The sequence below is a fragment of the Mangifera indica genome, chromosome 13 (genome assembly GCF_011075055.1).
Source record: "Mangifera indica cultivar Alphonso chromosome 13, CATAS_Mindica_2.1, whole genome shotgun sequence".
NCBI lineage: Eukaryota > Viridiplantae > Streptophyta > Magnoliopsida > Sapindales > Anacardiaceae > Mangifera > Mangifera indica.
Genome location: NC_058149.1, coordinates 9,788,695 through 9,802,653, shown reverse-complemented (window position 1 = coordinate 9,802,653; position 13,959 = coordinate 9,788,695). Strand labels below are relative to the sequence as shown.

The following is a 13,959-nucleotide window of genomic DNA, read 5'->3' as shown; positions in this document are numbered from 1 at the left end:
TCCGGTCACTGACGATGACGTAACTGAAGGAAGAGTGATGAGCGTCGTCTAGATCTGGATGACACTTGTTAGCTTTCACTGGACAACGCTCCTACACTTGTTGTCCAGATCTGGACGATGTTTTATTGTCTAGATCTAGATGACGGTCATCCTTCTTGGACGATGATCGACCTCTGGACGAAAACTTCTCTTTTATCATCAGAGAAAGTAGCGGCATTTCAAGGGGAAAAAGTGAATTTTTTAAAACTTAATTCAGAGGACAAATGTTAGTTTTTCAAATTAAAGGAGAAAAAATGAGATAAAATTTTAATTATTTTATATTACTAATAAAATAACATATTTACCCCTTAACTCTAATAGAAAATATATGAGTGAATCCAAATAGATTAAACTTTAGGTGAATATTTAAATTTTTTAACAGAGATAGGGATACTTTTGAGTTTAGGCAAAAATTTGGGCTTTCCCTTATTTATAAATTTGTATTATAGGATTTCATGCAATTTAATGTACTAAATCCCGGGATTCTGACCTGTCGCTTTTTGGAGTTAGAGAATATGCCATTAGGGGTACAAGTAGCCGCGTGGCATGTACCGTCTGCCGTATCGTTAATCACATTCACATCTAATAATAATAATAATACAAAAAATATCCCCATTATTTAAATTTCCCGACGGCACACGTGTAAAATTACTGTGGTTAAGGCAGGCGGTCAACGAATTGATATGTTTGAAGTTTTGCTTTTGCAGGAAATTACATGATTATTTTATTTGTTTCTCACGAAACGTCCGCCTCATTAGCTGGGATCACCTGCCAATCATTCGGTTTTTTAAAATTGTCAATAAAATAATATTTTAATATTTTTATTATATTTAATTAAATAAAATAATTATTTATAATTATTAATTTTTATTAAATATAACAATAATTTATATATTTTTAAATTTTTTTAAAAATTTCAGAATTTTTTAAAACTAAATTAAAAAAACGGATTCAAAAATTCTCACAATAAACTGAAAAAATATATTTTAGATGTTCTCATCCACAGAAATATATTATACTGGCGAAAAAGCTGAAAATATCTTGTGGCTAAAATTGGAACAAATGACATCACATATGTCGGCATGTGACAGGGTTTCTAGAGGAAGGTTCTAGAAGAGAGCTGATGTTGTGAAACAAGTCAATACAGGTCAAATCATAATTTGGACATGTGGAAGTTGAGCACCAAATTAACCAAGTTAAATGCACGTGGATAAGCATTGACATTTTGTAGTACTAAGTAATAGGCTCGTGTTAAGGATGATGCATTGACATTTTGATAGCTAACGAGCTGCTAACAGCCTAACACAATAAAAAAATTAGGCCAAATGACTATTTCCCACCCAATGTTTGATGCAATTCCTTTCTCATCTGTTAATTATCAAAAATCTAAATATCAATTTTTTATTAATTTTGGATGTTATTACCAAAGATAAAATTATTATTTAGAAAATTTATTTAAACTCATAATTAGGATTATCTCTAAGTTTTAAAATTTTTATTTTTGTCTTCTAAACTTTCCGAATCCCCACCCCCTCCCCAAAAAAATCTAGGATTCCAACTCTTTATCTTTTACATTTTTAAGCTGCCCCTGCTTTCTAAAATCTCTCAATTTTCATGCTCTCTTTGATTTCAGTTTTCAAAGCAACTCAAACGTCGTTCTCCCTTTGTCATTGATGTCCTCTTCTGTCGAGACCAAGCCACCGCTGTAGTATCCTCCCTTCATCGAGTGACGAAGCCCACTAACAATGACATTTGTTCATCTCCAGATGAAAACACAATTCGTTTCATATGAAAAAACCCTAAGAGACATCATCGTTGTATGATCTAAAATTGCATATGAAAAATGTCGAGAGAAACTGTTTGAAATCACATCTTTGTTGCCATCTGGAATCATGTCTTCGTCAATTGGTGATGGTCAGTGAAGGGAGGATGCGATGGCGCCTTGGTCTCGGCAAAGAAAGATGTTGGCGATGGAGGGAGAACGATGTCAAAGCTGCTCTAAAAATTGAAATCAAATAAGGGGTGAAATTGAGAATTTTCATAAGGCAAGGGCAACTGTAAATGGGTAAAAGATAAAGAAATTGGAACCTAGACTTGGGGGAGGGGAGAAGTATTTTTTTTTAACTTGGAAAATATAAACTTAGAGGGTAAAAATAAAAATTTCAAAACTTAAGGGTAATTCTAATTATGAGTTTAAATAAATTTTTTAAATGATATTTTATCTTTGACAATAATAACAAAAATTAACAGAATAATGGATATCTAAGTTTTCAAAAGTTAACAGATGAAAGATTGGGTTTGCTACAAACCTTGCATGGGAAATAGTCATTTGGCCAAAAAATTATTAATTCTGTCAACTTTTACATTTTAACTCTATTGTATTTTTATTAAAGAAAATTAAATTAAGTATCCACTTTTGCATACCTCAAAGCAAAATTGCTTTTTTTGAACAACTTAAATTAATTACCCAAAATTAAAATTACTTAATCAAAATTTCCAAATATTTTTGTAAATGTGTACACTGAATTTGCGAGAACTCGTGGTTTGTAGAAATGATGAATATTTGTTTATTTAGGGGGTATTTGTCAATTCATAATATTTAGATATATTAGTTTAGTGTTGATAAAAGTGGGTAAATTTGCTTTATACACTTGATTTTTTGGTATTTAATTTAATTACCTTTTTATAAATGTTCTTAATTTCAATTTGCTTGTTTATATAATTATTATATTATGCACACAAAAAGATTTTTTTTCCATTTGTTCTGAGTCTTTAATAATAAATTTTCTCCTACAAATTTTAAAATTTTCATCATGATCTAATAACTTTTTAGAATGATTTTTTCTATCCAAACTTTAATGAAATAATAATTTTTTGCCCGTTGAATTAAAATTTTTTATTTTCCCACTTGTTTGTTGATTATGATAGTGTAAATGGTTAATTAGAAGGGCTAAAAGGTTATGGAGAGTAGTGATGAGTCAGTTTGGCCCAGAAAAAAAAACATAAAAATGAAATTTTTATTAGAGAGAAGAAGAGAAAATAACAAATATTTGACAACTGATAGTGAAAATGACATAAGGAGAGATCGAAAGCAAAAATGAATGAGTAATTAAAAAGATGAGCATAAATGTAAAATTTTCGTAAAAGAAAGAGGTTACTAATAATTGTTGGTATCGTTGATGAAGATGACAAATTTTTGTTAGAGAGCGCTAACTATGTTTGATGATGTTGGTGGTAAATATGACAAGAAAAAAAGAAATAAAAAATAATAAAGAAAAATAATATTTTAAAAAAATAAAAAATCATAAATTAAAAATTATTGGATAACAAATGGTCAACTAAAATCTCCATTTTAATAGGGTCATTTTCATAATTTCAAAAATAATAAGGACATATTAAATCTTGAAAGCATTTTTGTCCTTACACTAACAAAAGACAACACAATAATTTATACTGAAACCAAATGAAATTCACTGATAGTAATTTGCTCTTCTAATTAAACTTGCTTTTTGAATCCATTTTTTGCTTCATGACAAAAAGGAGGAGAATTATGAAGTTTTGTGTTGAATTGTCTTGCTTATAGGGGTGAAATATGCATATTTTAAACTAAATGAAAATGTATTAGTGTAAAAGGAAGCTTGCATAACTTAAAAGACTCATTTTACTTACATTGTCACTAATAGAAAATGAGAGATTGTTAACTTTTATGTACTTTGATGAGACAAATCAAGTAAATGATTATAAATTAGATTGACATTACTTAAAACATGACTTATTCAAACAAGAAACACTAGGTTTTGTTTGATAATGTAAAACAAATTGATAATGCAAAACATGACTTTTATGTTTGACTAATTTATTCAAACAATAAATTAGATTGACATTATCCAAAATATATCATTAGTTTGATAATGCAAAAATGGTTCAAAAAGTGTATGGAACACCTGGTTTATCAAAAAGAAACATCTGTTTTACTTCTACATTACTTATTCAAACAAGAAACGATCTTCTTTTCTTGGTCATTCAAGATTCTAAATTGAAGAATGACCAAGACAATCCTATTCTAGAAGAATGGAATAGGATTGCCTAAATTGAAGAATGAAGAATGGAACACCAGTTCACGACATCAAACACCTATTATAGAAGATTTCAAGTTAAAAACAACTATTTTAGCCTTTGCCTAAGACTGAAGAAGTCAAGATCAAGTTTAAAATTTCTGTTTTATATGACGAATGTCTGTTTTAGCTAAAAAAAAAATTAGGAATAAGCTTGTCAAAGAAGTTGTTCAAGGGTTTGGAAAATTTTGAGGAAAATTGAAGTGCAAGTTTAGAATGCTTGTTCCATAATTTGAACACTTGTCCCCAAAGGCAATCCTCAAGTCATTCCATAAAGAATGTAACTATTCTTAAAACTATTCATTAGTCTATCAAAGTTGGATAATTTCAGTTGAACATAAAACATCTATTCCAAAGAACTTGAATATTCGTTCTAAATGTAAGAAGACAAAAGTTTTATCTGATAGAGTTTAGAATTATTGAAAAAACTTTCAATATATCAAAAACTTTTTTTTAGGAAAACTTGTTCCAAGAAAGGGAACAACTATTCCTCAAACTATGTAGAACAAATTCATAGAGCTTTTTAATGATATTGACTTAAATTTCAATTCAAATGGTTAGTTTGCATCATTATTTGAACATTCAATATAAAAGCAAGCTTTGGAAGCACATTTAAGGGCTAGGATTCATAGGAAAAGTTTATACAATGTAAAGTGCATCAATTCTAAGTTCAAAGCTCATAATCTTCAACCATTTAATTTACAACATTTATATTTTTTTAGATTGCTTGATTAAATTTTATTCTATATTTAAATTTTAATTCCAAGTTGATATTACAAAATTCCTATTCACCCTTCTCTAGTAGTACACTAGCATTTTTAGTTACAAAAAATTAGAAAACAAAGATGAAGATGAAAGGCTTTTATCATTCCACTTTTGCCATTTAGGTGCATAGTGAATTACTTTTATGCCATTTTACATTAATAGTTCAAGGTAAAAATTGAATGATAGCTTAAAAAATGTTGTTTTTAAAGTTGGAGGATGGAAAATGTTATTAAGCAAAGTATGAATGGGGACAATTTATTTTTCCTAATATCAGTAACGTAACATTTACAAATTGATATAATACAACTCTTTTTGGCACATTATTTATCTATATTAATTAGTATTTACTAAATTATTTGTGTATAAGAATTCAATTAGGGATGACAATTTGAGCCCGATTTTAGGGGTCTTGACCCTAATGGGGAGGGGATTTCCCAATAGAAACGGGGAAGGGGACGGGGGCAGGGATGAAAAAAATTCCTGCAATTGGGGACGGGCTGGGGATGGAGATACATGTGTCCCCTCCCCGCCCCGCCCTCATCCCCATCCCCATCCCCATATCTTTATATTAATATATTTATTTAAAATACTAATATATTTTTTATAGTTTTAAATTATTTATGTTTTTCAAATTTATTTATGCTTTTGTTGTATATATTAAAGTAGATAATATATTATATTTGTGATATTTGAAATAGTTGGTTAATTTTATCTAATTATATTATTTAATATATTTATATTGTGTTTAAAAAGTAAAAAAAAAGAATTTTTTTTTACGGGTAAGAAGAGGGCATTTTTCCTTGCGGGGATGGAGAAGGGATGGGGAGGGGATTTTTCTTTGCGGGGAGGGGACGGGGAATCATTTTCATCCCCATAGCGAGGACGGGTCGGGGATGGAGATTGATATCCCCTATGGGAACGGGGACGAGGATTGAGATCCCCTCCCTGCCCTTCTCTGTTGCCATCCCTAAATTCAACTATTTATTTTAGGCCAAATGTCTAATCCCACACAAGGTTTGATGAAACACCGAGCCCACCCCTTAAGTTTGATAAAGTCAATTTTACACCCATCTATTAAATTTTTTAACAAATTTTGTAAACCTTTTGATAAAATTACTTAAAAATAAAAATAAAGTCTCAAACTAAATAGCACTTTACTACCAAAATTTTATCAAATAATCTTATACCCTAATTTATATTAATTTCAACTAAGAATTTTAAAAAATTATTTGTACAAATATAGATAGGGGTGTCAATGAGATATAATCATATGATTAAGGGTAAATTATAATTTTTAAAAATATTAATGGCATTAATGATTTTTAAGGAGGGTATTTTAAATTTGAAAAAAGCTTAGGGGTATTTTTGAAATTTTTTAAAATTTAATATGCTCCTTATTAGTTTCAAACTTAATAGTTACACCAAAAAAAAAAAAAAAACAATAAAAAAGGGATGTAAAATATATGGGGTGAATGTAATAATTTTTAAAACAAAATAAGAAAAATATTCATTCACCCTTGATAAATTTTAAAAAAATAATATTGACACTCAACAATACACAATTATTATAATATTTGAATAAAATGGTATAATAATTTTTAACATCAATAAAACTATGCATATACACTTTTAATTAGATACGTTAATTGGACCAAGCTAAATAGAGGCCAAGCCCGAAGTACAAAAAAAAAAGTCCGACATAAAAAGACCCGACTTGATACTGTAGCATACCAGGTTTAAGGCTTTAATATTAAGCCCATGAGTTAGCCTTGCCCGACCTGATATTGTATATAGGGTTGGACTCGAGCCGAGCCAGCTCGACTTGGCTCAGTTTGAGCCCGAAACGAGCCGGGCTCTGCTCGGCTCGATCGAGCTCGAGCTGGCTCTAGTTGGCTTGATAGATTTTTTTTTTTTAAATTTTTTATACAAAACGACGTCGTTTTGATCTATATATATAAAAAACGATATCGTTTTGATATGAAAAATGAGTCGAATCGAGCCGTAAACGAGCTGAACTCGAGCTGACCATAAATAAACCGAATCGAGCCCGAGCTGGCTGCGAGCCGAGCTTGGCTCGGCTCGAATCCAACCCTAACTGTATATAACTGCTAGCCGAGCAAGCTTCTGCCAAGGCAGAGGCAGAAATGGCAGAAGCCGTTGGCCTCTGCTTAATTTTTTTTATTTTTTAATTTATTTATTTATAGATAAATCCATTTTATTTTCTTTCATTTTCACTTTTATTTACAAATTTTTTAATCTCTCAATCTCAATTATTTCATTATATTTTCAATCTCATTTTCTTTTATTAACTCTCTTTCAAAAAATATCTGAATTCGTAAATAATAATTCTTTATATTTATAATTTTATTTTTATTTTTATTTTATCATTACAAAATATTATAAAATATCTGAATTCACAAATAATAATTCTTTATCTTTGAAGAATTCAGAGATTTAGATATAGAATACGAGTAGATAAATGTTATATAGTAGATATATTTTATTTAAGTTTTGTAATTTATACAATATGTAAATTAATTTATTTATATTATTTTATCAATTTATAATATTTTTCATCATGTAATTACAATAATCTTCTACCACAAGTGAGAGATTATAAATAAAATATTCGTAATACTGTTATCGGTTTTAATAATTAAAAAATAATTTGTGTTTAAAATTTTTCATTAAAATTTTTAAAAAAATTGATTAAATAGGCCGGCCCGACCTGACCCAATTAAGGCCCATTATTATATGGGTTGGATCTTTATATATTAATGGGCCAACCTAGCTCGAAGGCCCATTATTGTTTGGGCCTCAGACCCGACCCATTATCCCAATGGGCCAAGCCAAGGCCGACCTGACCTAACCTATTGACACCACTATTTTTAATATACAAATTAAGCACACAAATAATATGTTATCATCTGATTAAATAATTTTGAAATAAAAATAAAATAACACTCAATTTTATGAGGTCACATCATCTGTATATTTAAATTATATATTAAAAATATTTACATATAATATTACTCTTTAGCTATTAAAATTAATAGTTAACTTTGATAGAAAAGTGTGAAATTAACTTTTTCAAACATAAAAAAAAGTAAGAATCCGCCATTTTATCAACCCTTGGATGGGAAATAGTCATGTGGCCTTTATTTATATGTAGCATTATCTTTATATTAATTAACTTATATAACTTGTCTTTGTTCATTAACTTTCCACTCAATAATTCAATCATCAATATTCAATGATAATGTCGTATTCACAAATAAACCTACTCTTAGATGCTTTTGTTAAAATAATAATAGTTCAAATCTTAAATAATTAAATAAATAAATCATAACCACTATTATCTTACTCATTTAAAAGAAAATAAACTCATTATACGAACAAATTTATATATAAATAATAATAATATATTATTCATTGATTGAATTGATTTTAAATTAAAAATAAAATAACACTTAATTATATGATAATATTTTTATTTATATTCATTGTTTAAACATAAAGTGTTATTCAAATGTGCTAAATAAACAGTGGAAGCCATATAATATTAAAATTGGGAAATGTATCCATGAGGTTGAGGGGCATCAACAACATCGGCAATGGTGGGAAAGAAGAGATCCCGGAGATTGAATGGCCCCACAGAAGAAGAGGGTCCGTCCCAGAGGGTTTTTGCGAACTGCTCATGGATTTTCTCTGTTAGGTGGAAAGAGTCCCACCAAATATGATCATCAGGATTATCACACAAATCGTATGAACTTGTATTCTTGCTGCCGCCACAGGTGAACGTTCCCCTGTATGGCCCGGAACCGCAGCAAGCATTTACTCCGTCCTTAAAACCTGAAAATATTCTAAAATTTTGCAGAACGTACATATACCAACTTCAACATACAAAATAAAATATTTCAACCCATTTTTTCGTCAATCGTGAATAATTTAACAATTAGGGATGACAACTACAAAGATTCCCATTTATTACTTGCTCAGTTGGTTAGGGGCCAATCACCCTAATCTCTATCCCTCTCCCTTCCTCGTCCCCTCTTCATCCCCATCCTGAGATGATGGGGATCTCATCCCCTCCCAATTAAGAAAACATCTTTCCTTTTTCTCTCCCCATTTCTTTCCCTCATATCTCACACGAAAAATAATAAAATATTTATTAGATTTAAACATATAATAATTCAAAACTTTTAATAGTGATTCAATATAGAAGGGTATAAGAAATATATAAGAGAAGGAAAGAACTGGGAAAGAGAGACGGCTTGGGATGTCTTTATCCCTATTCCCACTCCATCCTTACCTACATGAATTTTAGCTATCCCCGTCTTTATAGAAAATTCTCTACATATTTGAAAAAAGACAGGCTGAATATCCAATTTCACAAGCTGAACTGTCATATTTGGCTCTTAGAATGAAAAAAGTTTCAAAAAAACCTAATCAACAATTATAGTTATAATCTAATGTTTTTTAATAGACATGTTACGAGAAATGCTCCTATTTTTGTTTAAGATAAGATCAATGAAGAATTAATACATACCATAGTTGCCAGGGTTGTTCATTCTGTCTTCAAGCCAGTTGTAGAAGTTGGCGTTGGAATATTTGAAGTCTTTGAAAATATATGCTAGGCTTGAGAGGATTCCTTTTAAAGCATTGTTATGTGCTTCTGCTAAAGAGGATGCTGCTTCATAGCAACCACCTTCACTTTCTTTATTGAGGTTCAAAGCTCTCCAGGATGGCATGCACCCTAATGGAGATACGCTCATAAACCCAAATTTTCTACCTCCTTTTTTATACAGCAGCTGATTATATGAGAAAATATTCAACAAAAACAAATTGCAAAGGCCTTAATATAACAGAAAAAAATCCAACTAAAAAGTCTATCCTGCTGGGAACCCTGCCAATTTCACAGACAATGATTTAATCCATAATCATTGCATCGGATAATCAAGAGTTTCATTTTGTTGTAGCATCTCACTAATCAATCCCACATTAATCAATACAGTTTTTTCACAAGAGAGAGATTATATTAGTTAAACCCTGAGCTTTCACATGGATCCTTTTGTTTAACCACTTAAGTCAAGCTAACCCTGGGTCTGTCTATTCCTGTTATTTGCCTAAACCGGCAAAACAACTTTCTCAATGTTATGTATTAGAAAGCTTACTTGGATTACTTCTGTTAAGTTGCCTATGACCATGGAAAGATAATCTTCCGGTTGATAATCTTGTTGCATTTTGGGGTTATCCAGATAGCCACCCATATAATCATTGCTTCCAATACTGATGAAATAAACAGCTCCTGATATAAGTTTCTCAGCTTCTGCTTCTCCTAGCTTTTCAGTTAAGGACTTCTTCACCTCTTCAAAATTCTTCAATTGTGTACGAAGATCAATCACCTTACAGTGACAGCACCAACATAAATACAAAAAGTTCAAAAGTATATGAATATTCAAGTTATTTGAGTTCTGTATAAATACCAAACCCTGATGGGTTTCAGGAAGTACACCAGCTCCACCAGCAGCGAAGTTAACACCATTGATATAATCAGCCGAGGGTTCTAAAAAGGGAGGAATCAATGGCAAATTTGCGTAGCTCGCTGAACAAAGGGAAGATTAATTAAAAATTAGCAATTAACTATAGTTAATCTTCCAAGCAAAAGGTGTTTAAAAGATACCGATAAAATCAACAATCACGCGACCGTCAGAGAAGCGACCCGTTGGTCCACCAAAGAAGCCGTTCTGGCCATAGGGCTTGAAATTTGCTGGGTTTTCAGGCATGGTGTTGATGTAATTGTTGTTTCCAGCATCTACAGTGGAGTCTCCAAAGACGAAGAGGGCGTTTGTCTTCTCCAGAGAACTACCTGATGAAGCCTTCACACTGATTAACAATAACAGAATTACACATCCACTGAAGAGTTCTAAGCGGAAAACTAGCCTTGCCATTGGGTTTATCGGAGGTTCAATATTAGGTGATCAGGTCTCATTCTATACATAAACCGGCTGCACTAAAGTTTCGAAAGGCGATTATTTGACAGGAATGAGACAATTTTGAAATAAAATAACGTCAATAATATGATTATTTAAATTATATAAAAAAAAATAGTGTATAAATAGTAGTAATCTTTTTGCTAAAGGGCCTTCATGGCTTTGTCATTCTTTACCTACTAATAGAGATGACAATTTAGACCCGATTTTAGGGGCCCTGACCCTCCCCGACCCTAACGGGAAGGGGATTCTCCGATAAAAACGGAAAAAGGGGCGGGGATGGGGATGAAAAAAATCCCCGTAGTCGGGGACGGGTCGGGGACGAGGATACATATGTCCCCGCCCCACCCCGCCCCTCCCCTCCCCTCCCCGCCCCGCCCCGCCCTGCCCCTCCCCTCCCCTCCCCTCCCCGGCCCGGCCCATCCCCTCCCCGGTCCGCCCCACCCCTTAAATCTAATATATTAATATAATAATTTCTAAACTATTAAATTCTAGAAATTTTTATATTATGATTTATTAAAACTATAATTTTAATTTTACAAATTTTTGAATTATCAATTATCAGCTTTTACTAATTTCTGAACTATCAATCCAACATATTAAAAAAACTCCAGAATCTCATTATCATAAAATACAAATGCACCAAATTAATTTTATTTCAACTTTAAAACTTAGTTAGTCAATCCACCAGGTTTTACACAAAAAAAAACAAATTATAAACTTGATAAAATCAATTGAAGTGAATGAAAAGTGTTAAATTTAATGTTATTATAAAATTACCCTAAATCACATACATGAAGAGCTACTAATGAAGAGATTGATTATTGCATATTGTTAGATTTTATGAAAACTTTGTATTTGAACTAAAATAATAATGAATATTTTGTAGCTCTTGTAGCAAGTGATATTTTGGGAAAATATGATTTATTTTATTTATTGAAATACATAAAGGAATTAAAATTTATATTTATGGGTATTGGGAGGGGATTTTTTCCCGCGGGGACGGGGCGGGGATGGGGAGGGGATTTTTCCTCACGGGGACGGGGCGGGGATGGGGAGGGGATTTTTCCCCGCGGGGACGGGGAGGGGATGAGGAGGGGATTTTCCTTCGCGGGGAGGGGACAGAGATTATTTTTTATTCCCGTAACGGGGACGGGGCGGGGACGGGGACGGGGATTGATATCCCCTCCCCGCCCCTCCTCATTGCCATCCCTACCTACTAACATGTAGTCGTCAATTTAAAAAAGTTTATTTTATGGCCAAATGACTATTTCCCACCCAAGGTTTGATGTTTTCTCAAGTTTCCACCCTTTAACTATGGAAACACCAAACACCCACTCATGACCGGTTAGATTTAACAAAACTCTAACAGTGGTAAGGGTAAAATCGTTATTTTCTCTATAATATTAAAAATAAACTAAAATAGAATCTATTTTGCCCCTCTAAACTTTAAAAACTAAAATTTTCCCCCAGCCTAAGTTTTAAAAAATCGCAGTTTCACCCTAGGGTTTAGTTTTGAAATCTCCGGCGACATCTCCGACTCTATTGCCGACGGTCTCTCCCTCCTAAAGTATCCTCTCCTTCCGACAATCTCTTTCCTCCCATTTGGACGCCCCATCGGAGTCAGAGAAGTCGTGGAAGATGAAGTCCTTCGTCTTCCCAGTCGTCGTCTTCTTCATCTTCCAACTGCGATCGAGCTTAATGACGAAGTTCTTCGTCTTCCTAGTCGTCGTCGTCTTCATCTTCTAACTACGATGAAAACAACTGCGATCGTCGTCGTCTTCATCTTCATCTGGGAAGACGATTTCTCTTCCCAGACGACTTCTCTCTTCGTCGGATGCATAGTACAAGAGTTGAGAGGGGCCGTCGGTGGAAGAGAAACCGTCGGGAGGGAAAGACGGCCAGTGATGGCGCCGGAGAAAGTGAAAGGGTTTGGAAATAAACCCTAGGGGGGGAATGTGATATTTTCAAACTTAGCTTAGGAAAAAATGTTAGTTTTTAAACTTTTAGGGGGGAAAATGAGATTAAATTTACCACCGTTAGGGTTTTGTTAAATCTAACCAGTCATGAGTGGGTGTTTAGTGTTTTCATAGTTAAAAGGTGGAAACTTGAGAAAACATCAAACCTTGGGTGAGAAATAGTCATTTGGCCTTATTTTATCATAAATATAGGGCCAAAAGACTTGTTCCTGCCATGGTATAGTGAAATTTGAAAGTTTCACTTTTTAATTTTTAGAACCTTAAAAACTTATTTATAAATTAATTTTTGTTAAAAATTTTAATTAAGATTAGACGTAAAATCGTTATTTATTAAAAAAATTTAAAAAATTAAAATTTTATCATATTTTTCTCTTTATATTTAAAAAACTCACATTTCATCTCTATCTAAAATTTGAAAAGTTATATTTTTATCTTTAGGTTTTTTTCTCCTTCTCCTTTGGTGACAGTCTCCTCTTCGACCATCGGTTGGCTTCCCACCATCTTCAAGGTTGGTTGATCTTCTCTTTTTAGTGGCCAATCTTTTGTCTTCAATGACCAAGTTTGTCGGACTTCGTTTCTGGAGATGCTGATCTTAAGATGTAATTTTTGTCGACCAAGGCAATTAACTGAAGAAAATGGCCGAACGAAGACACATGTGGTTCCTCTCAAGCTGGCTGGACGATTCTATGGTGGCTGATTTCTGCCAAACAAAGACAACTCATCTTTGTCCAACTGAAATTAGTCGTCGAAAAGAGAAGATCAACTAACCTTGAAGATCGTGGGAAGCCGTATCTAGTGGTGAAAGGGTAACTTTTCAAACTTTGAATAGAAGAAATTGTTAGATTTTTAAACTTGAAGAAGAAAATATAATAAAATTTTAATTTTTTAATAAATTAATGATTTTACCCCTAACTCTAACTAAAATTTTTAACAAAATTTGACTCATAAGTGAATGTTTAGATTTTTGAAAATTGAAAAGCAAAAAGTTTGGGTTTTCACCATACATGGGGTGGGATCAAGTCTTTTGGCCTAAACATAAATCTAATCTTTTCTGTGACTCGAGTTTAG

At 32.2% G+C, this 13,959-nt stretch overlaps 1 protein-coding gene across 1 annotated transcript; it reads right to left on the bottom strand.

The window, feature by feature from the left end:
- Positions 1-8,393: 8,393 nt before the first annotated feature.
- LOC123194092 (GDSL esterase/lipase 5-like) lies at positions 8,394-11,008 on the bottom strand. Its single transcript, XM_044607238.1, has 5 exons — positions 10,603-11,008; positions 10,406-10,524; positions 10,094-10,324; positions 9,469-9,730; positions 8,394-8,771 (listed from the first exon to the last, which is right to left on the bottom strand). The coding sequence occupies exons 1-5, from the start codon at positions 10,868-10,870 to the stop codon at positions 8,482-8,484; spliced, it is 1,170 nt and encodes a 389-aa protein (XP_044463173.1). The 5' UTR covers positions 10,871-11,008; the 3' UTR covers positions 8,394-8,481.
- Positions 11,009-13,959: the final 2,951 nt, after the last annotated feature.

Excerpts from the sequence above, each read along its gene's own strand:
- LOC123194092 (XM_044607238.1), bottom strand. The coding sequence starts at position 10,870 with ATGGCAAGGCTAGTTTTCCGCTTAGAACTCTTCAGTGGATGTGTAATT. Across the intron at positions 10,525-10,602 it reads CGTGATTGTTGATTTTATCG|CGAGCTACGCAAATTTGCCA; the intron begins GTATCTTTTAAA and ends CCCTTTGTTCAG. Across the intron at positions 8,772-9,468 it reads GAACAACCCTGGCAACTATG|GTTTTAAGGACGGAGTAAAT; the intron begins GTATGTATTAAT and ends GAATATTTTCAG.